The 27,309-nt window shown below is 39.0% G+C and overlaps 1 protein-coding gene across 1 annotated transcript in view; it reads right to left on the bottom strand.

Moving 5' to 3' along the window:
* The window catches only part of PSTPIP1 (proline-serine-threonine phosphatase interacting protein 1), a 632,908-nt gene that overhangs the window by 474,139 nt on the left and 131,460 nt on the right, over positions 1-27,309 (bottom strand). The window contains exon 3 of the mRNA XM_085644041.1: positions 26,638-26,712. Within this exon, the coding sequence (XP_085500167.1) occupies positions 26,638-26,712 (75 nt within the window). The remainder of the gene's footprint in view (positions 1-26,637; positions 26,713-27,309) is intronic.

Below are 27,309 nucleotides of genomic sequence, written 5' to 3'. Positions count from 1 at the left end.
TCTGCTTCAAATGTCTATGCAGTATGCATGTCATGTTCTAACATACTATACACTTGTCTTTTACACCTTCAATTCCCTAGTCAGTATCCATACACTTCCAGGAAACACCCTGTCACTCCCTTTGCAGTCCTCTAGTGACCCATTCAGCACCATGTACTAATCCATTCACTGTGCCAAAACCCAAACACTTATAAATTCACCAAGACACTCTCTTTCCAGTGCTCTAATGATTCAGTCACTGCCTAAGTATTCATGCACTGAGCAAGGCCTTAGAACATGGACTTCTTCAAACCCCTATCCACTATGCATGCAGTCTTCTAACCACCTAGACACTTGTCTTTCACACTTTCAATTAGCTAGTCAGTATCCATACAGTCCAGCAAACATCCTGTCACTCCCTTTGCACTCTTCTAGTGACCCATTCAGTACCAAGTACTAATCCATTCCCTGCGCCAAAAGCCTACCACTTATAAATTCACCCAGGCACTCTTCTTGCTGTACTCTAATCATTCAGTCAGTACCCAAGTACTCATGCAGTGAGCCAGGCATTATCACATAGACTGCTTCAAACGCCTATTCACTATGCATGTAGTCCTCTAACCACCTACACAGTTGTTTTTCACACCTTCAATTCCCTAGTCAGTATCCATACACTTCCAGGAAACACCCTGTCACTCCCTTTGCAGTCCTCTAGTGACCCATTCAGCACCATGTACTAATCCATTCACTGTGCCAAAACCCAAACACTTATACATTCACCAAGACACTCTCTTTGCAGTACTCTAATCATTCAGTCAGTGCCTAAGTATTCATGCACTGAGCCAGGCCTTAGCACATGGACTGCTTCAAACCCCTATCCACTATGCATGCAGTCTTCTAACCACCTAGACACCTGTCTTTCACACTTTCAATTTCGTAGTCAGTATCCATACAGTCCAGCAAACATCCTGTCACTCCCTTTGCACTCCTATAGTAACCCATTCAGTACCAAGTACTAATCCATTCCCTGCGCCAAAAGCCTACCACTTATAAATTCACACAGGCACTCTCCTTGCTGTACTCTAATCATTCAGTCAGTACCCAAGTACTCATGCAGTGAGCCAGGCCTTAGCACATGGACTGCTTTAAATGCCTATCCAGTATGCATTCAGTCCTCTAATCACCTACACAGTTGTCTTTCACACCTTCAATTCCCCAGTTAGTATTCATACACTTCTAGCAAACACCCTGTTACTCACCCAGTGTGTCTCCTTATAGTACTGTAATCATTCAGTCAGTTAGCATGTAGTCTTTTAGTGAAGTAGGCTTTAGGGCATGAACTGCTTCAAAGTACTATGCACTATGCATGTAGTGTTTTAACCATCGTCACACTTGTGGTTCAGGGCTATAGTTTCTTAGTCAGTTTTTATATAAAATGTGTTTGAACAGTAATGGAATAGTGTAAATTTGAAAGTTATTAATATACATTTATTTATGATTCTTTTTTACAGATACTGTTTGTCAACGTTAAAATAGAGACAGGAGTATTTGTAGGGAAGAATCACGCAGGGTTATACTTTGAACATAAGGTTTAATCTGGAAAAACATCCATCCAAGAAGAGGCTCTGGAGCAACTGACACTAAGAAGAATCTTCATACAGGAATATAGAACACTTGCTCCATGAGCTCATTACATTCTAAGCCAGAGGCTTAGTAAATACACATTACCACACATCCCCCTTTCATAAAGGAAGATAACAGGAAAATTTAAGAAACAATAAAGCAGAAATATAATACCTAAACATACCTAAAAACATATATTTCTAACATAACAGTACATGTAAAAACAATTAAAGCTTCCTCTTTGAAATACAAATAGATTACATAAGAAAGAGGAAATGGACTCAAGTTAGAACATTTCAAATAAGAATACAACAACCATCATTCCCTCCTCTTTTAAAGTTTTCACGAGAAACAAAATCATTAAATCTTTTGAGTCTCCGGTGAATACGATCACTCCTACGTGGAGTAGAATTGCTTCTTGAAAAATTTGCAACTCTCTTTGGAACAGAAAAGTTACGTGTAATTAAAGCTACACGAGAGATACCCCACCAATTCCCATCAGAAAGTTTCACAGCATTCTTCCTTACTTCACAAACTTGACCAGGATCCTTAAACTTTGAAAAACCTTTCCCAACCATGATGGGATTCCTGACACGGACCCAATCCCCTATTTTTAGTCGGCAAGGTTTCACCAAAGAATACTTTTTATTTTCAATTTTTTTTAAATTGTAAATATTAGAGCTAGATTCAGCAGATTTACACCAACTACCAACATCCCCTGGTTTGGGTAACACCTTTAGAATCCAAGATGGACATAATTCAGTAGCAGCTTAAAAATGTGTACACATCACAGAGAAAATGGATATGCACAATGTTGAGAAGACGAATTCCCTTTTCACAGGATACATGTGTGCACATCACAAAAGAATGACGAAGAAGCAAGCCTGCAATTGTAAAATACACCACTGGGAGTGCTGCAATTGTGAAGTATGCCACTGGACGTGCTGTTTAAACTCTATGATCTCTTCAGTCATAGAGAAAGTACAATGGACAAAAAACAGAGGTGAGAGCCTTCCTATTCTATCTTTCTTTTGATGGCTTAAATTGCTAAAGAGATTAAGTGTGAGTTATCAGTCAGCCGATTAGCGCTGGATTGAACGCTGCGAGCGTAGACATTCAGTGAAGGCACGAGCATGTAAGAGCTCGAAACACCGTCGCAAGCAACAGACCTTCACTGCCGAAAATTATACCAATAATGCGCTGAGAAAAGTTTTTCCAGCAGACTAAGGTGTCAGAGGCCAATAGAAGAGACAAAGCAGAGCCTCAGCAACTGCACGGCTCTACGCCTTAAGACACTGCTGCCTGAAACGGTTTCAATTGACCGGCTTCACCGCGCACCATGGCAACGCAGCAATAACTGAACGGAGAGTCCCGCACACTGTAAAACAACGTCGAGCTGCTCCTTCTCAAAACGGGGACAGCACAATTAACAACGAAGGAATTTCTCACCTTGCTCGTCGAGTAGGACAATAAAATGTTCAAAATACCGGATCCAATACTTCACTGCTTCAAATCCTTCGAAGCACTTCACTGCTTCGTCCTCTGGCCCCTTCTTGCTACACGCAGTGATTGGGAGATAGAAACAATCCCAGTCGTCGCCAATCTTGTAGTGAAGAGTCACGTAGGGTTATACTTTGAACATAAGGTTTAATCTGGAAATACATCCATCCAAGAAGAGGCTCTTGAGCAACTGACACTAAGAAGAATCTTCATACAGGAATATAGAACACTTGCTCCATGAGCTAATTACATTTTAAGCCAGAGGCTTAGTAAATACACATTACCACAGGATTATTTGAAGAAACATCAACCACAAGTATTGAATGAACAAGATAATGTGGCTAAAAGGAAAAAATCTTCTAGTAAGATCACGAAGCAATTGATTAAAAAAGTTTGTAGGAGCAAAAAGAATGTAGATAATGCTGGAACTACTGAGAATTTTTCAAGTAAGAAAAAAATTCAAAATAAGAGGAAAAGTAAAAAAGCAAATGTTCAGTCAAAGGAGATAAAGTATGGTTAAAGAAGGCAAAATCGTTATAAGGAATTACGCCAAACTTTTTTTTACAAGAGAGTAGTGCATAATTTGCTGAAAGATGTGAAGAAATATAAAAAGAGAGCTTTATTTTATAAAAAGAAGAAGCATATTGAAAGCATTGTGGAAAAGGCTTTTGAAGTAAAAAGGAAACTGTTTATTTTAGTATTAAACAGAATTCGATCACTAGATAAACCAATATATGTAATGAAGGCCAAAAGTAGGAGAAAAAGAGTTATTAATAAAAAAAATGTTTGTGATGTTTTTTTGGGAGAATGGAAACACGGTTCTAGTTCAGAGCCTTTTTTTAATGAAGAGAGTTATTCACTGAGCGAAAAATTATTGTCTGCAGTTGACACCAGTGGTAGAGGTTATGAGGTTAGTGACGGTTGTCCAATGGAGAAAGAGAAAATGGTTGAAAGAAATGCAGAAGAAGTGATAGCTGATGAAGTTTTAGGGAGACGTGCTAAAAACCCTGTGTACACTTGGGATTGCAGTAGTGTTTGCAGTGTACGACAGGAATCTATTGAATAATTATGTAGTTTTTTACGAGCCTATACTAAAAAAAGTGTAAAACAAAAGATTAAGCTGTTGCAAGGACTAGACCCTTGCAGAGTGAGAAAACATACTGGTTTGCAAGGTCATTCTCTGGCTTGTCTTTCTAGGAAAGTTTGTCAAAGTGTTTTTCACCATTTCAGAATGCTGGCAGTACACCATACTCAAATGCGGAAGTTAGTGAGAAGGTTGTATTATGCAAAAAGTCCAGCACTAAAGTTAAATGAGTTGAACAGTGCTCTTTTGCATGGGTCAGTATCAGATGTGAAGCAGATCTGTGAGGATATTGAGTTTTGTTACTTTGGGCCTCAGCAAGAGAGTGAAGAAACTGACACATTAGTAGAACAAAATATTGAAGATAATGTAGAACCCGTAATTACAGAAATATTTGAGGATGAAATCACAAAGTTTAAGGTAATTTCAGGTGAAAGACCAAATGTTTCTTGTATTTGTTGTCGGCGAAGTCACTATAAACATCAGACTAGGGGTGTCAATCTGTATTTAAAAAGTGAAATAGAAGATAATGATAAGTGGATGGAATTTGCAACTAATTTGTTTTGGGATGTGAGCAGCGTATTTTAAAATATTGTTATAACAAATTAGATGAGAATAAAATGCCTGCTAGAGCTGTTCATAATAATCTAGAGTTGGTTGCTATTCCACCAGAGCTGATAGATTTAAATACGTATGAGTCTTTTCTCATAAAATGTGTTCACCCGTTTCAGGCTATTGTTCGTATGGAGCCCAAAACAAGTAAATTGCCTCCATCAGCGTTGCAAAGAGGATTGAAAGGAAGAGTTGTGTATTTACCATTAGATTTAAGGAAAAATATTGAAACTATTGGTGAAGACCATGCAGAAAATGAGCCACTAGTCATTCTAGTTAATGGTGTTCCTACAAAGAATAAGAAAATCTGGCAAGAGTTAGTGGATGTTAGAAAAGTGCAAAAGGCGTCATTGTATCTGTTAAAAAATAATGAGTACTATAGAAATGTGTTTGTTGGAGAAGAAGAAATAGATTTAGCAGAAGATACTGAAACATTAAGTGGACAAATTGAAAAAGTGGACATGTCCAGATGTGAAGAGATCTATGAACATTACAGTGTACATCCATGTTACAAAGAAGATGAAGTAATCCAATGAAATTCTAGTAGATTTTAATGTGAGCAGCACAGCAACCAAAGAGATACGATCAGTAGCTTCAGGACAGTACAACTCACCACAGCCCCTCACAGTATCTCCAAGGTTCCACATGGAACCAGAATGCAAATCATAAAATGCCAGCATGCATGGACATAACATCAGATAATTTAAACAAATTTAGCAAATGCAAATGTAACATATCTCCCTTTTTTTTTTTAAACTAAGAAACAAACAGGTAAAAGAAACAGAACAGATAAACTCCAAATATACATCAAATGAGATGAGGCACCCTGAATTATTCATCATCAAATCTTTTTGGAGCAAGTTTTACACGCTTGGAAACTTTAACTCTGGACGCTACAGTATCATTACCAAGTAGTGGCGAACGGTTAATATTTTGGGAGAATGTATTAGCACATTTTGCAACACGCTTAACATTCCATAGTTTTCCATCATGAGTTATGACACTGTTATCAAAGAGCTTTACAATTTTCATGGGTTTACCAAAAGTATCAGAACATTTCATATTAAAACCAGGCTTTTTAACTCTGACCCAATCACCCCTGTTGAAATTGTGCGATTTGGTTTTCTACTTCCTGTCATACCAGATCTTAGTCTTCACTTGTTTTGATCAAACTCTTTCTCTAATGCCAGTAAGCATGGAATCAGAGAATGACTTGTACTTGCATTTTTCTTTAAACCACCATGGACATATCTTGGACGCGGGGTCTCTGCCCTTTAATAGACGGAAAGGACTAACCTCGGTGGTGGAGTGGGGTGTAATACGGTATAACCATAATTTTTCTCTCACAAAATTCTTCCAATCACAATTCGTTTTAATACCATCTGAAACATACCCCTTTAAGACCCTGCTAAAACGTTCCACCAAACCGTTCTCATGTGGTTCATATACTGAAACAGTATGGTGTTTGATGTTGTGACATTTTAAAAAACTCTCCATTTCATTAGATGTGAGTTGCACACCATTATCGGTAACCAATTCGGCAGGACACCCTTCTCTAGAGAAAACCTCTTTAAAGAACTCTATGACTAAGTTGGTTGAAGCACTTGATGAAAATTTTACTTCTGGCCATTTGGAGTGGTAATCTACCAACACAAATGCATAACGTGAATTTTGAGGCAAACACCTGAAAGCACCAGAGATGTCAAACGCAATCTTCTTCCATGGTTCAGTAGGCCATTCAGTATTCTTTAAAGGGGGAATGTTCAGTTTCAACATCTTCTCACTGCCCATACACACTTCGCACTCTCTGACCATGCGATCCACCATGCGATCTAAACCAAGCCACCAAAAGTAATTCCTGACCAAACGTTTCATTGCTGATGTTCCTGGGTGTGATTTGTGTGCCAACTCTAGAATGATCTTTTGAATACCACAAGGAGGCACACACTTACCATCTTTAAACATTAAATCACCATTAAGAATTAAAACATCCGAAACTCTATACATTGGCATAAGTTCTTCTGGCAACATTTCCTTATCTGGCCACCCCTTCAAAATGTATTCTTTAACAGTTTGCCAAATGGAGTCCTCTTTCTCACAACACTTCCAACTATTTTCAGAAATATCCTCAAACATTCCAGCCACAACATCTTGAATAGTGGTAATGACATCCGAATCCTCAGACATAATAGTATCCGAGACCTGACAAGGAAGTCTGGAAATAAAATCTGCCATGACATTCTTTTTCACAGGAACAAACTCTGGTTTGATACAATATTCCTGTAACCTTGAAGTAAGTCTTGCAATGCGGGCGGTGGAGTTCCAGCCACCCCCAGGAGTATGTTAACAAGCGGTTTGTGATCAGTCCTTAGAACAAACTTGCTCCCCCAAATGTAGTTCCTGTAATGTTCAATAGCCCAAACACATGCTAACAGTTCTTTTTCTATCACTGCATATTTGCGTTCAGTCTCATTTAAGGTGCGGGATGCAAAACAAACATTCCATTCATCCTTCCCACACCTTTGGGATAACACACCTCCAATCCCTTACAAACTTGCATCGACATTAATGATGCATTCTTTATTCATGCAATAAGGTTTAAGTGTGGGAGCCCTAAGGATTTCAGCTTTGATAAGTTCAAACGTTTGTTGTTGTTCTACACCCCACTCAAAAACTGCCTTGAGTTTTAACAATTTCCTTAAAGGTTCCATTTTGGTGGCAAAATTTTCAACAAACTTACTATAGTACTCACACATACCAGTGAACGATAATAACTGTTCCTTGTTTGATGGCGGAGGAGCATTAACAATCCCTTCTACATTAGACCTCTTGGGTACTACTCCCTCACTAGATAGGGTATGGCCTAAATATTCTACCGAATCTTTAAACATTTTACATTTGTTGGCCTTAAGAGTTAATCCACTGCATCTTAACCTTTCGCAGACCTCAGTTAAATGCTTGAAGTGTTCTTCCTCATTTTTTGAAAAAATTAGAATATCATCCTGGAAACACTTTGTAAATGTATCAAAATCCCTAAAAATGTTGAACATAACCTTTTGAAATACAGATGCCGCTGAGGCTAAACCAAACGGCATTCTAGTGAACTGAAAAAGACCCTGAGGAGTAATGAAGGCTGTAAGTGGTTTGGAATCATCAGTAAGACAAATTTGATGGTAGGCAGACCTGATATCTAAGGTGGAAAAAACTTTGGCACCTTCCAACATTGAGACAACCTCATTTATATTAGGGAGAGGATGACAATCAATGACAATACCAGAATTAAGTGCCCTTAAGTCAACACATACTCTCAATTTTTTGTCTGGTTTTCTTACAAAAACAATGGGAGAAACCCATTCAGCCGAATCAATAGGTTCAATGATATTTTCTGAGACTAAGTTGTCTAAATTGTTCTTAAGCTCTTCCCTGACATTAATTGGTACGTTTCTTAGTTTTTGTTTAACAGGCTGAACACCTTTTTTACGTTTTATCCTATGGGAAAAATCTTTTAATTTAATCAATGTATCTGAAAAAACATCACTGAAGTTCTCCATTATAATAGCCTCTTTTGCGCGTGGAGAAACCATAGAGATGTTGTTCACATGTAATTCCTCATCAAGTAGAACAGGTTCCTTAGAGCGAGGATTAAGGATAATGCCTAATTTACATTGATCCCACCATCCCAAAACATTAATGCCTTTGACCGCAATATATAATTTAACATCAATTTTCCTTGTCTTGAACAAAAGATTTACCTCAAAATATCCGATCATGTCAATTTTAGAACCATCATAACCATGTGCAACTATGTCAGAAGTTAACAATTTAGAAGGAAGAAGTACTTTACTCAGTTTTTCAAGAAAGTAATCATTTGAAATGATGGTCCATGGTGAACCTGAATCAGCCGTGAGATCTAATAATACACCACAGACCTCCACAACACACATAGGCGATCTCTTACATTTGTAGAAATCTGAATTGTTTATGCTGGAGACTTCTTCATACATCGAGACAACAAAACCTCTGTTATGTTCCGTGCAACCACATGTACCACAAACATGGGGAATGTCATTTGCTTCAGAAACAGACGACACCTTGCCTTGTGTAGGGACACTGTTCCTCCTTATGTCCCTACATGCAGAAGCAAAATGGCCAATTCTACCACATTTCCTACACTCTTTGTTGATAGCTGTACAACCTCCATAATTGGCTAAATGTAACCTGCTACCACATCTGTAACAGGATCCGGCCCTATCATTCCTTTCAAACCTCTTTTGGGAAGTGTGAATACTAGTACGCAATGAATTTGGTACTGAAGGAGATTGTTCACTTTGTTTTGTTCTGGTCGTAGAGAGATCACTTTGTTGTATATCTGGACGTTTAACTACACATATGTCATCAGATACTTCAGTTTTATTAACGGTACTGTTTTTTGTGGTTAGCATCCATTTTTCAGATTGTTCTAATGCTTTTACTGTAGAAATCGCTTCAGCTAATTTCGGATCACCAATTTCCCATAAACGTTCCTGAGTTTTTTTATTCTTGACATGAACGATGATTTGATCTCTAATCATCTCATCACAGATTGCACCGAAGTTGCAGTGAATACTCAATGCTCTTAAAGCTGTTAGAAAATCATCAAAAGATTCATTTTCATGTTGTACCCTGGTATAAAACTTATATCTGTTAAGTGCAATGTTAGTGACGGGTTTAAATCTGTGTTCCATTCATTGTAGGGCTTCCTTGTACACATTAAAACCTTCCCCTTCTCCTTCTAATGGAGGTACCTGAGGTAAAGCTCTGAAAACCATTTGACCCTCCGACCCCAAACAATGTAAAAAAATGCTTTTTTTCCTTTCTGCTCCCATGCGTTCTCCATCAATTGCCTTCATATAATTTAAAAATTCTTCCTTCCAACGAGTCCAAGGAATTGGTGGGTCGCCTTTATTATGAAGAAACTTGTCGGGTGGATCAAATTGCATGTTGTTACTTTGAATGAGTAAAGCACACAGAGTTGCAAATTAAAATATAAAGTACGTGTCACGGGCTATGTGCAGTATATTCCAAAAATACTTAATGTAACTTTTTTCTTTTACTGTTTTAATGTAATGTTCACTGGTGAGCTATTGAACTGCAGGAAGAAAAAAAAATAATGTCCACTAATGAGTTACTAAACTGCAGAAATAATAAAAAGATTTATTTCTCCTTTTTTTTTTAAAAAACTTAATGAATGGTTGCCATTAACAACTTAAAAACAAATTGTAGAATCTGTCATTCTTGGCACCCGATAACTATTCCTTCTGCCGATGAAATCCTTCGTTTATCCGCGATGCGTTGTTATGGAAACGCTTCGAGGAACAATGACGTGTCAAATGGGCTAACGCGCATGCGCGGTGATGCGTGTTCCCTTGAACAGTCTGGTAACCATAGAGTGCCGCGCCGCATAGACTGTCTCCCAGGAAATTCGTCGTCAGCAAAGCAGCCTTCTATATTAGAATACCAGCAGCTTAATGGAACTACCACACGGAACGCCTCGAATGACGATCTCGCGTCAATTAGGTATTTCTTTTCAAACCTCGTCAGTCCCACGTGCTGAACATTGTTAAAAGTAAAATTTTAGTTTTGTAATAAATCCTATAACTCACGTTGCCAAAAGTGTTGATGAGTCGGATTTTGACACGCAAGCAGAGATAGTGTCTCTATCGGCGGCTGTAACGGGTCCAATTCACCAATTAGGCCGACATTAAATATTCAGAGAACACACCACTCCTGTGCTGCTGAAGTAGGGTTGGTAAGGTGTTCTCCCTCCTCATAACTCGTCGCCATTGTTACAAAGAAGATGAAGTAATCCAATGAAATTCTAGTAGATTTTAATGTGAGCAGCACAGCAACCAAAGAGATCCGATCAGTAGCTTCAGGACAGTACAACTCACCACAGCCCCTCACAGTATCTCCAAGGTTCCACATGGAACCAGAATGCAAATCATAAAATGCCAGCATGCATGGACATAACATCAGATAATTTAAACAAACTTAGCAAATGCAAATGTAACAATCCACTTCATTCCAAAGAGGTGATGGGGAATACGATTGAGTTGTTTTAAATAAAAAAAAAGCAATAGGAAGTCCCATGAGTGTATGGGAAGAGAGCTTGGAACCTCGTTGTTTCCCGCAGTTGTTTCCAACAGGAAAAGGTGGACGATATGATGAACGTCCAGTGCAGATTCCTGCATCTGAATATCGGACAACAAGATTATATGCAGAAGATCCAAGATTTCGTCAATGTATCCCTTATATGTTTCACATTTTAAAAACTGGAATGCATCTTCAAAATGTAACTGCAAAGGATTTTATGGATAAAGTGCATCAGAGAGATGATCATTTAGAATCTCAGTTGATTAATCTGATGGCATGTCAGTGTGGGACTAATAATTATTGGTAACGTCGACATTGAGAACTGAAATGTATGCTACGGAACTTGGGAACTCCTACATGGTTCGTTACACTAAGCTATGCTGAGTATGCTTGAGATGATTTACTTGAATTTCTTCGAGAGGCAAATTCCAATATAAAATATATTGAATACAAGACACCTGGAGAATTGTGCTCTTTGGATCCTGTCAATGTATGCAGATATTTCAATCATAGATTTGAAGCTATGATGTCTTTCATCTGCGATAAAAAGAATCCTCCTCTTGGAGAAGTTGTGGATTTCTTTTGGAGAAAGGAGTATCAAGCAAGAGGTGCTCCTCACATACATATGTTGTTATGGGTCAAGGACGTCCCCAAATTTGGAACAGATTCAGATGAAACTGTTTTGTCTTTAATTGAAGATTATGCTACATGTGCTCTTCCCAATAGCAGAGAAGACAAAAACCTAAAACAACAAGTCTTACGATTTCAAAGCCACAGGTGTGGAAAATACTGTCGACGAAAGTACAAGTCAAAGGATAAGTTCTATACCAAATGTCGTTTTGGATTTCCATGTCCTGTATTATCCAAAGGAAGAGTGAACAGTTTTATGTCAGCTGTACGACATACCATCACAAGAAAGTCTCCGAAAAACACCTACAACTTAAGAAGAAGCGAATAATCAAAATACATACATGACTACAATCCAGTTATTTTATCCATGTGGAACGCTAACATGGATATTCAGTATGTTGCGGACAATTCCATTGCTGTTGCTCGATATGTAACGTCTTACATTACTAAATCAGAAAAGACTGAATTGAAAGAAATGTGGGAAGAGATTTCTCACAAGAAGACTCTAAGTAAGAAATTATACAGTTTCAGTTTGAAGATGTTATCGCATTGTGAAATTGGAGCATATGAATGTTCAGATCGGTTATCATCTGCAAGTCTATATTCCAAAAGTAGAAGAATCATTTGGGTGAGTCTAGGTCTTGCAGGAATGAGAAATCAGGTACTGAGATCTGTTCAAGAAATTGAATATTTAGCAGAAAATGACCCTGAAAGTACAGATATTTTGAAAACCAATATGTTGGACACATACTATTCAAATAGAAGTCATCATTTTGAGAACATGTGTCTCTATGAAGTGCTGCAAAACTACACTTTTAAACGGAATACTACAGAGAACATCAATAATGGAAAATATGGAGTGATTGGTTCCGAAGGATGTCTGGTGAAACAAAGGAAAGGAAATTTAATTAATCACAGAAAACTGAGTTGCGACACTGCTGACAAAAGGGAATTTCACTATTTAACCCTTTTGCAAATGTTCAAACCATGGCGTTCAGAACTGGAATTACTTGGAGATTTTCCCAGCTATGAAGATTCATTTAATGCTTGTAAAGATAGCATACAATGCAATGCTTTCGCAAATTATGTCAAAATGTTGAATGAGGAAATTGATCAAGAAGCTATAATTGCAGCTGAGATTGCTAGAGACAGTTCTCAAGACAGTCAAAGTTCTGCTGCACTGAGTCAAGATCCACTAGGACAACCAATTGTTGAAAATGAAGCAGCGATTGCAATGAATGAGGTGGAAACAGCAATGTATCAAGCACAAGAAGATGCAATACCGTTAGGAAACTTGGAAGAGCTACTAAATGTTGAACAGAAACAAATATATCAGCAAGTGAAAGAGCAGATTGACCATGGATTACTTCATGAAAAGAGAGGGTGCTCATGTACATCATTTAAACCTATCCGAATGTATGTAAGTGGTCAAGCTGGAACAGGAAAACGTTTCTTAATTAAAGTAATTACAAGTTATCTGCAAAAAACTACTGAGTAGCATTTGTCTTGTGTTGTCACTGCTCCAACTGGGTTGGCAGCACATAACATTAAAGGAATTACTTTACATTGTTTACTAATGCTACCAGTAGAGCATGAGAACAAATTGGAATACCACAAGCTATCTGGAGAAGCTGGCTGTGAAGTTTCAAGAGTCCTGAAGAAAAGGAAAGTTCTCATTATTGATGAGGTGGGCATGGTTTCAAACTTGATGCTTGCCTTTGTGCATTTAAGAATGCAGCAAATTCTTAAAACAGAGTATGACGTGTTATTTGGAAGAAAACACGTCATAGTTTTTGGAGATCTACTGCAACTGACTCCGGTAAAAGGACAACCGGTATTTAAAACACTTGCCCATGAAGATACCAGAAAGTCTCTTGGCAGTGTTGGTAATGTGAACTTTTGAAGTAATTTTGAATACAAAGAACTGACTACAAATATGCGACAGGCAAATGATGCTGAATATGGAAGTATTCTTCAAGATATAAGAATTGGAATTCTTTCAAAACAAGGGAAAGAAGCTTTGGAGAGTCGATTACTTTGGAATGTCTTTCCAAATGAAAATGCAGTTCCTGCAAAAGTGTACGTGGAAATTGCTAATAATAAGTCAGTGATTTGCTTAATGCCAACACTGCGTGAGTGTTAAATATTCAACGAAGAATTATTAAAACTGGAAAATGAAGAAATTGTAAAAATGGAAGCCATCGATAAAATACTGCATGAAGGAATCACTATTATTTTGACGGGAAAGTTGAGATCAAAACTGGATTGTTTAGAAAAAAAAATATCTAAAACTGCTGGTTTAGAAAAGACACTATATGCGTGTGTAAACTGTCGGGTAATTTTAAGGCGTAATTTGGATGTGGAGAAAGGTTTAGTTAATGGTGCAATGGGCAAAGTGGTGGATTTTGTGAATTATCAGAAAAAAAAAGGAATTGAATTTTTTAAAATTAAATTTGATCAGATTGATGAAGTTAAAGAAATTGGTCGTGGTTCAGTTCGTTTTTTGCTTGTTAAAGATTTATATGTCCGTAGGAAACAATTTCCATTTTCTCTGGCATATGCAGTGACTATTCATAAATCTCAAGGATTAAGTGTAGACAGTGCATTGGTGAACATTGGATCTACCGTATTTAAAGAGGGTATGGCATATGTTGCTTTGTCGCGAGTCAGAACATTATCTGGTTTGTTTTTGATTGATTTTGATGAGACAGAGGTTACTGCAGATGCAAACTGTGTAAAAGAGTATAATAGGTTAAGAAGGGTGTATGCTCCAAATTTAGGTCAATATCCTGTATTTGAAAAGCGTGTGGTTGGTCGAAAAAGAAGGTTAGAAAATATCTGTTCTGAAGGTGTCAAGAAAAGAAAAGAACAAGATAATGTTGTGATTGTAGGTAAAAAGAAATTGGACACTGTTGGAGAGATTGTTGGTTATCAGTTTGAAAATAGTTTTGGTGTCAACTGCTATGCTAATGTAGTGGTCAATGTTGTTTTATATCTTGAAGGTTTGCAAGAACAAATTATGGAGAATCGGCAAAAAAGATGTTGTTCTCTGTTGCATTCTGTTTATGAAAAATTGACAACAGATAGAAGTAAAATACAATCTGTTTCAGATGTTCGTAGTCTTTTGGATGTGTGTTCTGGTTCTACGCAATTTACACAAAATATCCAACAGGATGCTCAGGAATTTTTAATGTATATGCTTACCATTTTCGAAAATGAAGGTGTAGAAATAGAAAATATTTTTGGCCTTTCTTATAAATGTGAACATTATTGTGAAAATTGCATGTATACATGTAGCACCAATGTAGACACTGAGAGATTTCTGTATTTAACATTACCAGACTGTAAATCAGTGTCTTTCAATAAATTAGTTAAAGGTGCAATTCAAAACATGGAGTGTAGCCAATGTAAATCAGAAATGTTATCCACATTATTTTTAACAAAATATGGAAAATACATAATTTTAATGATGCAACGTTGTACAGCTGACGGAAGAAAATTGGATACTTTAATAAAACAACTTGTAGCAGCACAGCTATCAATATCAGGAAGGACTTTTGTAGCAATTGCAATAATTTTCCATGATGGTCCTTCCACCACATCTGGACATTACACTGCCTATCTAAAATGTGACAAAGGCTGGACACTTTGTAATGATGCCCAGTTGGTTTTCAAAAAACGTTTTCCTAGTGAATTACCAAATTCCTACCTAATATTTTTAAAGCCAAAGTTTTAGGAAGATAATTCACTCTCTGAGTATTTTATTATTATAATTTAATAGGACTATAATTGGACAATTTACATAAAGAAGAACTGCAAAAATACCATTTGGCCTCAAGGAAAGGTATATTTTTGAATTATGGACTTTTTGGTGGTCATTTATTCGGTGATTATTTTAATGCGGCAACATTTACAGTTTTTATAAGTTAAAGTAATAACATTTTGTAATCTGTAAGCATTTCATATATGTATGATTTGTATTTTCTGGTATTTCACTGAGAATAGTATGTTGGTTTTTTTTTAACAATCTTTCTGATTGTTTTTTTTTTGCCCGCTGTTAACGAGTACGATTGAAATCACTATTTCTAGTGAAATTCAATATATTCTGAGAACAGCGAAAAAGGCAAACAAATTACTTTGGGGAAATTATGCTGTGTAGTAAAAAATGTATTATTACATGTAATAATTTTTTTTTCTTTTCTTTCACAAATCCAAATTTTAAAACAAGCAATTTATATGAATTTAGATTGCAATGAATATATGAAAAAAATGTATACCATTTTTAATTCCTATTATTGTGAAGGTAAGTTTAACTAAGTCTCAATATGCAGAATGATGAGGTCTGCAAGAAGCTACAAAGTTGAAACATGTTTCTAAAAACACTCTGTTTATACGTATGTAGTTTTGAAATCTGACCATAATCAGATATCATGTGACCTGCAAAAAAAGAGATTTGAGGGGTTCATAATATTTCCCATTGTACCTATTGAAGGACCACAATCATTTCAATCATTCTTCTTTGAACATCTTTGCAGACAAAACTCTGTGCTTACCTTCTATCATTCGCAGGGAATTTTGAAACCGGAAATATGTCACTTTTTGTAACATAGTTATTGCGCAAGACACTCTTTCATATTTACAAAGAGAGGAAAAGGCACTCTGTGCACTTTTTATACTCCATGTAAATACAACCTCATTATTCACACCACTTTGCGTTGAAAGGGTGTTCTATAAGTGTTGTTGTGCAGGATTGCACTGAATACTCATAAAACAAGACACATGTCTAGATTTATCAGAAATCATGAATCTCGATATGTGTGTGAATGCTGCACCATTCTAAAATTGGTGTAGGAAAGCACAACAAGGAGAATTGTTTTCATTTCTCCACATTTTTATATCTTCAATGCATGCTGAAATGTTCAGCATACATTGAAGGAGAAAAATGCATTTTCTCATTGTTTTTGTGCAGGAAGGTGTGTCTTCCTGCAGAAAAACAAACAGCACATGACACAGATATCCTTGCACTATGGTGCAAGGGTGCCTGTGTCACCATATGGCTGCAGTTTAAACAGCCGTGCAGAGAGAAGCATAGATTTGCAACATATTTATGTACATATGTTGCATCCCTGTGCTTCGGAAGTACTACAGCACACTGCAGTTAAAGAGGTTACTGTGTGATGCTGCAGCACTTCCTCATAGTTCTGCACTTATACATTAACCATACGCTACTAATGCATTCATTCAGTCAATTACGTACTACACATACATTCATCTAATCTTTGACACACTAACAAAGAAATGTAGCTCTTTTTTTAAACCAGGAAAGTTAGTTCTTACAAGAACTTTTTTTTTTCTTCTTTCTTCTTTTATATATTTTTTTGGGTTTTCTGAACAATTTTTAATTTTTTTTTGTTTTTCTGCAAAAACAAAAAACAAAACAGGAGAAACCAAACAATGAACTTCAGGGAACAATTAAAAAAAACAAAAAAAAAACTGGCAAATGTGACTTTCTTGCCGGCGGCTGATCAGATCGATCGACTGCTCACCATAGCACAAAGTCGCATTGCACTTAGTGCAGAGCACTTTTAAAAATGGAAATTGAGGACGGATGTCCAAGGTTTGGGCTGATGGATGCACTCTTGATGTGCTCTGCTGCGATGTCATCAGTGATGTCATCAGTGATTTCACTGACCATGTCATGAGTGATGTGACATCATCAGTAGTGCATTGCGGAGGCGCGGGTTATAGTTAGCTGAACTAACTATAATAGGGGAATTTCTAGGGTTTTGTACGAGGGAAATGTCCAGCTAACTATAACACAACTCAAACCTATGGTTTTTTCAGTGAATTTCTAAGGTTTTTTAAATGCCAATTCCTAACTTTAACGCCTCTGAAACCTTTGGTTTTTTCAGTGAATTTCAAAGGTTTTTTAAATGCCAATTCCTAACTATAACGTGCATGAAACCTATGGTTTTTTCAGTGAATATATATATATATATATATATATATATATATACATATACATATATACACACAAAACCTTTAATAAATATAAACAACCCCTGCCACATGTTTCACTATCATTATAACTCTTCAGGGAGGTTTAGCTTTGCCCAAACATAAGGGAGCACCCAGCATAAGTCAAAACAAAACCCTTTCAGAGTTAGAGTTCCGTATAAATGATGCAAAAACAAAGCAGAGAACACTGTATAGTTCCCAATTTTAGGTGGAGAGCAGCTCCTGTAGAGAGCACCCTACAACACCAGCGACACTCTGAATCTGCTCACATCAAATGTATGTTTTTCTAACAAAGTTTTTTAACCCTAGGATTAGCAAGGTGCTATCCATGTGAAGCTAGAAAAGGGCAAAGTCGTTTGCCATTTCTAATGCAAAATCTTTAATCATAGGATTAGCATAATGCCAAACACACCAATCCAGTGGTGTCATTGACCATTTCATGAGTGATGTAATATGTGCAGTCATACGCAGTGCATTACAGGGGCATAAGTTATAGCAGCTCAGGTAACTATAACTGCTAAATTTCTATGGTTTTGTACGTGTGAAATCTGAGCCTAACTGCAACATCCTTGTAACCATTGTTTTTTTTAGGTGAATGACTGAGTTTTTATGCTATTTCCTAATTATAACATACCTGTAACCTTTGTTTTTTATGTGAATTTCTAAGTTTTTATTTTTCTAACTGGAATCTGTAAACTTTGAGAGTGGGTGTGTGAGTGGCTATATAGGTCGGAGAGCGGGTGTGGGAGTCGCTGTATGGTCTGTGAGTGGGTGTGTGAGTGGCTGTATGGGTCTGTGAGTGTCTGAGTGAGTCGGTGAGTGACTGTGTTAGTGTCTGAATGGCTCTGTGAGTGGGTTTCTGAGTTTGTGAGTGGGTGTGCCAGTGTCTCAATGGGTCTGTGAGTGTCTGAGTGGGTCTGTGAGTGAGTGTGTAAGTGTCTAAGGGGATCTGTGAGTGAATGTTTGAGTGTCTGAGTGGGTCTGTCAGTGGGTGTAAGAGTGTCTGAGTGGGTCTGTGAGTGGGTGTGTCAGTGTCTGAATGGCTCTGTGAGTGGGTTTGTCAGTGTGTGAGTGGGTGTGCTAGTATCTCAATGGGGCTGTGAGTAGGTGTGTGAGTGCCAGAGGGGTAGTGTGAGTGGGTGTGTGAGTGAGTGGATTTGTGAGTGGGTGTAAGAATGTCTGAGGGGATCTGTCAGTGGGGGTTTGAGTGTCTGAGTGGGTCTGTAAGTAGATGTGAGAGTGTCTGAGGGTCTGTCAGTGGGTGTGTAAGTGTCTGGGTGGGTTGGTGAGTGGGTGTGAGAGTATGTGATTGGGTCAGTAAGTGGGTGTGTCAGTGTCTGAATAGCTCTGAGTGGGTTTATGAGCTTGTGAATTGGTGTATGAGTGTCCAAATAGGTCTGTTAGTGGGTGCCTCTGTATCTGAGTGTGTAAGTGATGGAGTGCATGAGCTTCTGAGTGTGTCTGTGGGCATGTATGTAAATGTCTGAGTGGCTCTGTCAGTGGGTGTGTGTGTATGAGAGAGACTGTGAGTGGGTGCGTGAGTCTCTGAGCGGGTCTGTTAGTGGGTGTGTGAGTGTCTAAATGGGTATGTGAGTCTGTAAGTGGGTGCGTGAGTGTCTGAGTGAGTCTGTGAGTGTTTGCGTAAATGTCTGAGTGGCTCTGTCAGTGAGTGCATGAGTCTCTGACTGGGTCTGTGAGTGTTAGTGTGTCTGAATTGGTACATGAGTGGGTGTGTGAGTCTATGGGTTGGTGTGTGAGTATCTGAGTGGGACTGTGAGTGTGTGTGTAAATGTCTGACTGGCTCTGTCAGTGGGTACGTGGATGTCTGAGTGGGTCTGTGAGTGGATGCATGAGTCTCTGAGTGGATCTATGAGTGGGTGTGAATGTATTTTTTTTAATTGTGCAATGATATGCGCAAATTCAGCACCCTTTACACGAGGGTTGCGCTGAGCATCACACCAACTTTGCAAATGTAGTGCGTCGGGAAAAAATAATTTGTCAACATATCTCACTTACATAAGGGGTCTCTGAAGCACCCCTATATTGCAGCCATGGGGTCAGGGTACCTCTATCCTGACCCCTAATTCCTCTTTTTAGGTCGAGCCTAATCAGCGAGCAAGCGCTGCTTAGGATCTGACCTTTTGGAATCGGTCTGTACTTTTTAAAAAACTGGTGCATGTAAAGCATCCACCTTGCGGGAGCTGGCAGCTGCACCATCTTTTTCCAATTATCGCACCTGCGCTTGTTAATTGGAAACAGATGGCGCTGCAAGGTAGATGCAGTACATGCACAAGTGCTTTCTCTTTCTTGCCGGCTCTTTGCTTCGTCCTGCTAATGGCTCCTCCCTCCTGTCGCCTCCCCTGTTCTCACTCCTGCACTTGGAGGTGTCCGGGCAGTGGAGGCCGAGACAAACCTTTGTTGGGTTTAAAAGTATCCAGGTTTTCTGTTTTAAAAGAGTGTGCTGCACGTTTTATTTAACAGCCAAGTCACTTGACCTTCCAGTCCTGCCTTCGTGAAAAGAGGACCTAAATCAATACAGGCTGGCCTAGCCTTTACATACTCCCTCCTTCCCCTGTGGCTCCAGCATTAAAATAATTCTAATTGTAATACTGTACTTGAAATAACCTCTGCCCATCACTTCCCTCTACCACTCAACTTTTAAAAATGAAAAAATCATACCTGGCATTCTGGCAGCCTCTCACAGTACTCTCCACTCTCATCATTATCTTCACTTACTCTCACAAATCATTTTTTAATAATAATGTGAGGCTCTTGCCATGCCACACCACCACCCCACATACACACACTCATCGGTCAAACCCCCTCCCCCCCGAACCCGGCTGATTTGAAAAAAGATCTGTTATTTCCACCCACTCACACCACCTTCTTTTCAATCCTCCCCCACCTGCCCAAATGTAAAAATACACATCTGGCCTACTGTCACCCCTCACAACCCGCTGTGCCTTCTCCCCTCCTCCGCACCTAACCCGGGCTCTGCTTCCTGGAGCGGAGTGACGCAGCTCCATCAGCCCTATCAGCGTAGCTCAGCAGCTCCTCTGTCAGCACGCGGCTGAATGAGGCAGTCAGGCAGGAAACCACTTTTTGTTTCCTTTTGTCTTGTTTCTCCTCTTTTGCACTCACTACTCTAGGTCATCCCCTTTTCTTCTCCAGCATACAGATCACAGCAAAGCTGGTCCTTCCCTCTGACAAGCATCTGAAGTGTGTGCCGCCCTCCCTGTGCCCCGTGTGGGCATACACTGCCTCTGCGTGACCTAATCCTCGACACTCACATTTGTTTTAAAATGTCAGCCTCTCTGGGTGATGTTAAGAGGGGTCAGGCCATCTCTCCTTGGCCCCTACGGAGCAATGTTTGAAGATGTATGTGTCAACCTTCTAGTGCGTACCCACTTTGTACTGCACCCTGCCTCACACGCATTATATTATATCAGTACACGGTTGGAGCCATTTTTTGGTTACTTACCTACTCTGACGTCCCATACCTCGATTGCCATAGTGTAACCATTTATAACCATGCATGAGCTTGCTTCCTTGCTATACTACTTTTTATCTACCTCCCTTTAACTCAATTCCTTTTTCCTTTTTTTCCCCACACCCTTTCCCTATTTCCCTTCCTTTCTTTTATACTTATCCAGGCAACTTCCCAGGCATTTGTTTTACCGCTTAGTCGACACATACATCTTCAACTCTATACTATAATTTGCATCCAATTGTTGAGTATGAGATGTAACCCTGATTGTGACTTTCTGTTTACTTACATTCTCACAAATGCAAAAGTCACTTTTTAAGTCACTTGTCTGCAGTAAGGAAATCGGCTGATTTCCCTTTACCCTGTCACGTCTTGCTCACTCACCTTTTTTGTATATTATCCTTGCATTGAATTTAATTGTTAATTAAAATCCCTATTTTGCATAATTACATTTGTAATTCCAATTGTGATTACTAAATTGTGATATTGTAATTATCTAACTTGTATGGGACCATTGTTTTCTTTAGCATACGTCCACCATTGGTCCCTTCAGACTTTTTGGGTCTCCTTGTCCTTTTTTGAATGCCAGCCAATCATAGCATGGGGTCAAGATTGTTAGAGCCTTTTCTGTCCCTGAAGTTCTGATCAGGAGGCCAGCTAAATAGCCCCTGGAGTCACTCTGGAGGTCCGGGGCTCAAGATGCAGGTCCAGATCTTTTTACTCAGGTTGATACCTGAGTAAAAAGATCTGGACCTGCATCTTGAGCAGCAGAGTAGCAGGGTAGTGCTTCTTTTAGCAGCACAGCAGTTTTTTTCTGAGTCTTCCACAGGTAAAGAGGTGCACTGAAGATTTGGGTCCGAGGGTCCACTTTATACATAGTGCCCACTTTAAAGTGGGAGAAGCTTCAACAGTCCACCTCCTACAAAGGTGTCTAGAATGTCCTGCCTCCCTGACCTAGCCCCAGCTTGTCTGGGGGCACAAAAGGCTAGTGTGAAACCCTTTGTGAGCGTGCTGAGACAGAGTCTATGTGATGTACATGTGTGGAAGGTGACAGGTCTGCCCCCCCCCCTATAAAGTCAGAAATGGCCTATCCTGCCAACACCTATTCATCTTTTGTCTCACTGTCTGGGAGAAATACACAAAGACCAACTTCCAGCTAAACTTAGCCGTGACCCAGGATAGAGGCTGTAGGCACCAAATGGTTGAGAAAACAAAACAACAACTTTTTTAAAAGTAGCATTTTCAGAATTGGGACTTAAGATCCAACTTTACCATAAAAGAGGGTTTTAAATTATAATTCTTTAGAGACCAAACTCGACATTTCTATCTGCTCCTAATTGAAAGTTATCTCTTATTAAATGTAATAAGGTAATCCAATGTTTTCCTATGGGGGAGGTAGGCCTAGCAGCAATGATATACAAATTTACAAGTTTTTCACTACCAGGATATGTCCAACTATGTAAAAACAACACACTCTGCACTATGGGCTTTTTAGGGCCTACCCTAAGGGTAACTTACATGTATAAAAAAGGCAGGTTTATGCCTGGAAAGTGGTTTATTTGGCCAGGCCGAAATGGCAGTTTACAACTGTGCACACAGGCTGCAATGGCAGGCCTGGGACATGTTTTAAAATGCTACTTAAATGGGTGGTACAATCAGTGCAGCAGGGTCACTAGATGCATTTAATTTCCAGGCCCTGGGTAAATGTAGTACCACTTTACTAGGGACTTACAAGTAAATTAAATGTGCCAATTGGGTGTAAGTCAATTTCACCAGGTTTAAAGGAGAGAGCACAAACACTTTAGCACTTGTTAGGAGTGGTAAAGTGCCCAGGGTCCTAAAAACCAATAAAAACGGGTTCAGAAAACATAAGCGTGAAAGCAAAAGGTTTGGTGATGATCCTGCAGAGAAGGCCAAATCCAACAGGGTCCAACAACAACAGCTCCAGGACCTCTGAAAGGGCTCCCAAATGGAAGCTAAAGGAATACTAACGATTACTTAAAATGTTATTTTTATTGTAACGTGCTGTGCGTTGAAAGACAGAGGGCAAATGTCAGTATAGTATTCTGAAAAATTGGTTTTTATTGTTTGAACTTAGAGAATGGTGTTTACTTTTCATTCCTTACATCAAAGTGTGTGGATTTTGTAAAGTGAACCATGTGCAAATCTTGCTGGTGTGAACAGAAAGACCCTAGAATGTTTTTTTCAACATCTAAATACCTACGGATGAACTGTGCAAATATTTTAAAAGAAATAAACAGTAAAGCACAAATGAGGCACATTCTTTCTAATACCAATGTGTGAAGGAAACAAAGACTTTATTTAATAGGTTCAAAACAAATCAAGACACTTTACTTGGCAATGTGTGAATAACAAATATTAGCAGAAATCAAATTTTTATAGAGTTTTATATAGCGCGAACTTGACCCGAATCGGGTATCAGAGCGCTTTACATAGCACCAGTTACTTTACATGAGGACACACATTCATTTTTGTTAGGCACGGGTAGATTAAGTGATTTGCCCAGAATCACAGGATGTTCAGTGTCATTGCCGAGACTCGAACCCAGTTCCCCAGGTTTGAGTGTTATATAGTTTTATTTAAAAAAATATATGTCTGCAAATGTATTTGTCATTTCAATGGAAAATGTACTGTCTGTAAAGGAGAGTGACAACCACACCATTCTTTATCAATATGTATGGTTCAAAATGCATTACCAGCTACATTATAAATCCTTACCACTCTTCTGCTTAATGGGCATTGCTAGTTTGCAACACCTGTTCTTTGTGTGATGCTTGGATTTTTCAGACTCCCTATGAGTTCAGTGATGTAACACTGATGTCCGCACAGATAATCAAAAAATTGTTCCAGCATTCTACTTTCTAGGGCCACATAAGCTCTTACAGCTCTGAGAGCTTAATGTTAGTTCCATCTGATTCCCTCAGCTGCAACAGTCAGCCTCCAAGCAGCAGAATCTATTGAAGAACCTGCGAGAGTACGGCGAAGGCCTCATTGTGCGTGCACTGAATGGCTAAGCAGTGTGCATATGACTTTTGTAAATGCAGTGTGCTATTGAGCCCTGGCTGCCTGACACCAGTAGCGGTTAAAGAAGAAGTTATGCTCAAGCTGCTGGGTGGCTTCTGAAGGGTGGAAGCACAGGATGGAAGTTGATAAAAGAACATGGACTTACAACAAAGTGCTGGACCTGGGAAAATGAACTATTTGAAAATTATTCGTTTCATTTTATGCTAAAGAAATGCACATGTAACTTTAAACAACTTCTTGGGGTTGCTAATACACAATTCTTCCTTATTAAAACCAGAAGTATGAATAGTTTCGTTCTGAGGCCTGCTGAAACCAGCCAGCATCTCGGAAAACAAGATGTTGCTCCAAAGAGCAAGATACTCTGAGAGATGGAACTCAAGTAACTTTTGAACATAGTACTGTAGCAGATGTGGGCAAGCAAACAAATGAATAAGGAGAGCTGAGTTAAGGGACTTTCATGGGTCTAAGAGCCCATCTTGGCTCTAAGAGCCGTGGCCTGAGCTGAGTCATGAGAAGGTTTGGCATGGAAATCATGCAGCCAATAGCTTGTAAAGATATGATAAAGTGTCTTCAAATTTCAATAAAGTATATTTTTTTGACAACCGTTCCAACTCAGTACATCAGATTATTTCACTGCATTTAGATGCAATTATAATTTCATTAGTTTTTAAACATGAACTTATAAACATTCATGCCCCAACCTCCCACTCTGACGACAATTAATGAATCATAAGCAAATCAGTTGGCTTGTGCACACTATATGTGGGCACTATTCTTATTTTACACATTAACATTATAGTCCATTGAGTAAAACACAAGAAAGATTTTTGTACAGCACACATATTCACCTATGTCAACATTTTCTCATATCCAATAATAAAAAAATAGAAGGCACCATAAAATAATTGAGTAAGATCTCAGAAATTGGCTACATGGCCAAACTAGAATTGACCCCAGGTTTTCTGGTCACATGTGTAATTCAGCCACTAGATTGGTATCCTTTTCTTGCTTTTAGATGACATCAAATGTTAACTCTTTGTCTTTCATCCTTGGTACATGAGGTTAGAGTGTGTGATTCACCTAATAAGCGCCTCTTTACACCATACTTTGGTGTACCCGGATTCATTTCACAGATTCCACCTTCATGTCATTGTCCGGTGAACTTGATTTCAGTTTCCTATGTTATGATTTTTTTTCAATATCCAGGCACTGGCAAATTCACTTTCTCCTACATTTCTATATTTTTAATTTTGGTCTACTGATTATACCCAACTTTGCTTTCTTTGGTTGTATTTTTTTTTTGCAGTTCTATATAGTACGAGCATTCACCCGAAGGTACTGGAGTGTTTTACTTACGCACCAGTTACATTACACAGAGCAATATTTATTTTATTATGTTTCCTTTTTTAGTCCCTGGGAGATTAAGGGCCTGATATTTTTAGAGTTCACAAATGTTACGAACATCCCGCGAATCACAGGAGGTTGAGCTCACGCCGAGACTCGAATCGGTTATCCCAGTACCAAAGTCGGCAGCTCTGGCCACAGCGCCACATCCTCTCCTCATAAATACATTCACAAATGCAGTTTGTTTGTACACTGTGGTACCTTTAACTGGCGCTTCTAAGAATGCACCTAAAAATGTGGCACCATGGGCAACCGCCCCTTTGGACCCCCCTATGCTACACCGCTGCCTTTAACTGTTTATGGAGAGTGATCAGTAAATGTAGCCAATCCTTTCCCTGATAGTTCATTTATGTTACATGAATGTCAGAGAAGAGCTTTTACATTTTTCACGTTTACGCCGATGATGGCTGTGGCACGAATTACTAAGTACTAAGTAAAGCCGGACATTATCCCCTGCTTAAGTGAGAGAGCTTGTGGGATGGTGATAACTGATGACAATTTGTGATTATTAGTGGTAATTCCTGAGATACATTACGGTCTCAAATCTCACTGTGGCGCAATGATGAGGTTCTCTTGAGAATTTGTTTACCGCACAGATTAGCCCTACTTTAATAGTCACTCGTTTTGGGGCAGCGCATGTTGGCGCCCTTTGTTCATTTCGTAGCAGTGCTCATAACAGCCTTAACACAGTGACCCACTTTTAAAGGTTGACATCTTATCCACCTTGGAAACAAGAAGGTCTGGGCGACCCTGATGGGATTTAAATCTAAGGCCTGCAGGTCGCACCAACAGTTTAGGCAAAGCGTTTTTCATTCACTGAGCCACAGGATCAGCTACAAGGAGTGTGTAGAATGGTTACAGGAAAACAACATCACCGGACCGAGTGGTTTACTCACTGTAGAACGACAGAATGAAGCGATGTGCACGGGAACCTCCAGAAATAGATTCACCGAGTTACTCAGTTTTAAACTAAAATTAAACTATTTGACGAAATATTTGTAGTGAGCAGATAGATACATCACAGTTGAGACTGTGGATTAGAGAAGAGTGATCGAAAGGGGTGTGAAAGGCGATTGTGTCCTAGTCAACACTTCCCACTGAAGAGAACCATGGCGATAAGTCTTACTTGGTCTCTGTGAGGCCGCCTGACTTCCGGGCGATTTGAATCAGCTCCTTCCCATAGCGCTCCTCTGCCTGGGCTCTGAAAGAAAACATAATTTGTGTTCACTGCATGGTAGGCCTACAATTTTACAACTTTTTAACATTTATGTCACATTGATGGGCCATTCAAATGTTATTTGGGTTTCTTGGGGGCATATCAACAACAACCGGCGATAATTATCTCTAAGCGCACTTAGCGCTAGGATAATTATCGCTGGCTAGCGTGAATTTTTATCGCTGAGATAGCGTGCTATTAGCAACGCTTATCTCAATAGCGATAAAAATCCTCACGCTAACAGGCTAACGTGAGATTATCGCTGGAAACCCAGCGATAATCTCACGTTACCTTGTTGATAGGGACAGGCAAACTTAGCCATGATATCCTCCTTCCATAGGATATCATGGCTAAATCAGAAAATACCAGATGTAAAAAAGCAGCGTTAACCGCGGTTAGCGCTGCTTTTTTTGTCTCTAACAGGGTTAGCGACATTCTTGATAATAGGAGAAATGTCGCTTAGCGACATTTCTCCTATTATTTTACTCTGGAACGCCCCTTTGCATCTCATTAGAGATGCAAGGGGAAGCGTAGAGTAAAAGGGTGCTAACATGCAAATTTGCATGTTAGCACCCTGTTGTT

This window comes from Triturus cristatus, chromosome 3_1 (assembly GCF_964204655.1).
Source record: "Triturus cristatus chromosome 3_1, aTriCri1.1, whole genome shotgun sequence".
In the NCBI taxonomy this organism is placed as follows: domain Eukaryota; kingdom Metazoa; phylum Chordata; class Amphibia; order Caudata; family Salamandridae; genus Triturus; species Triturus cristatus.
Note: the sequence above shows the minus strand (reverse complement) of the source record. Positions and strands in the feature narration are given on the sequence as shown.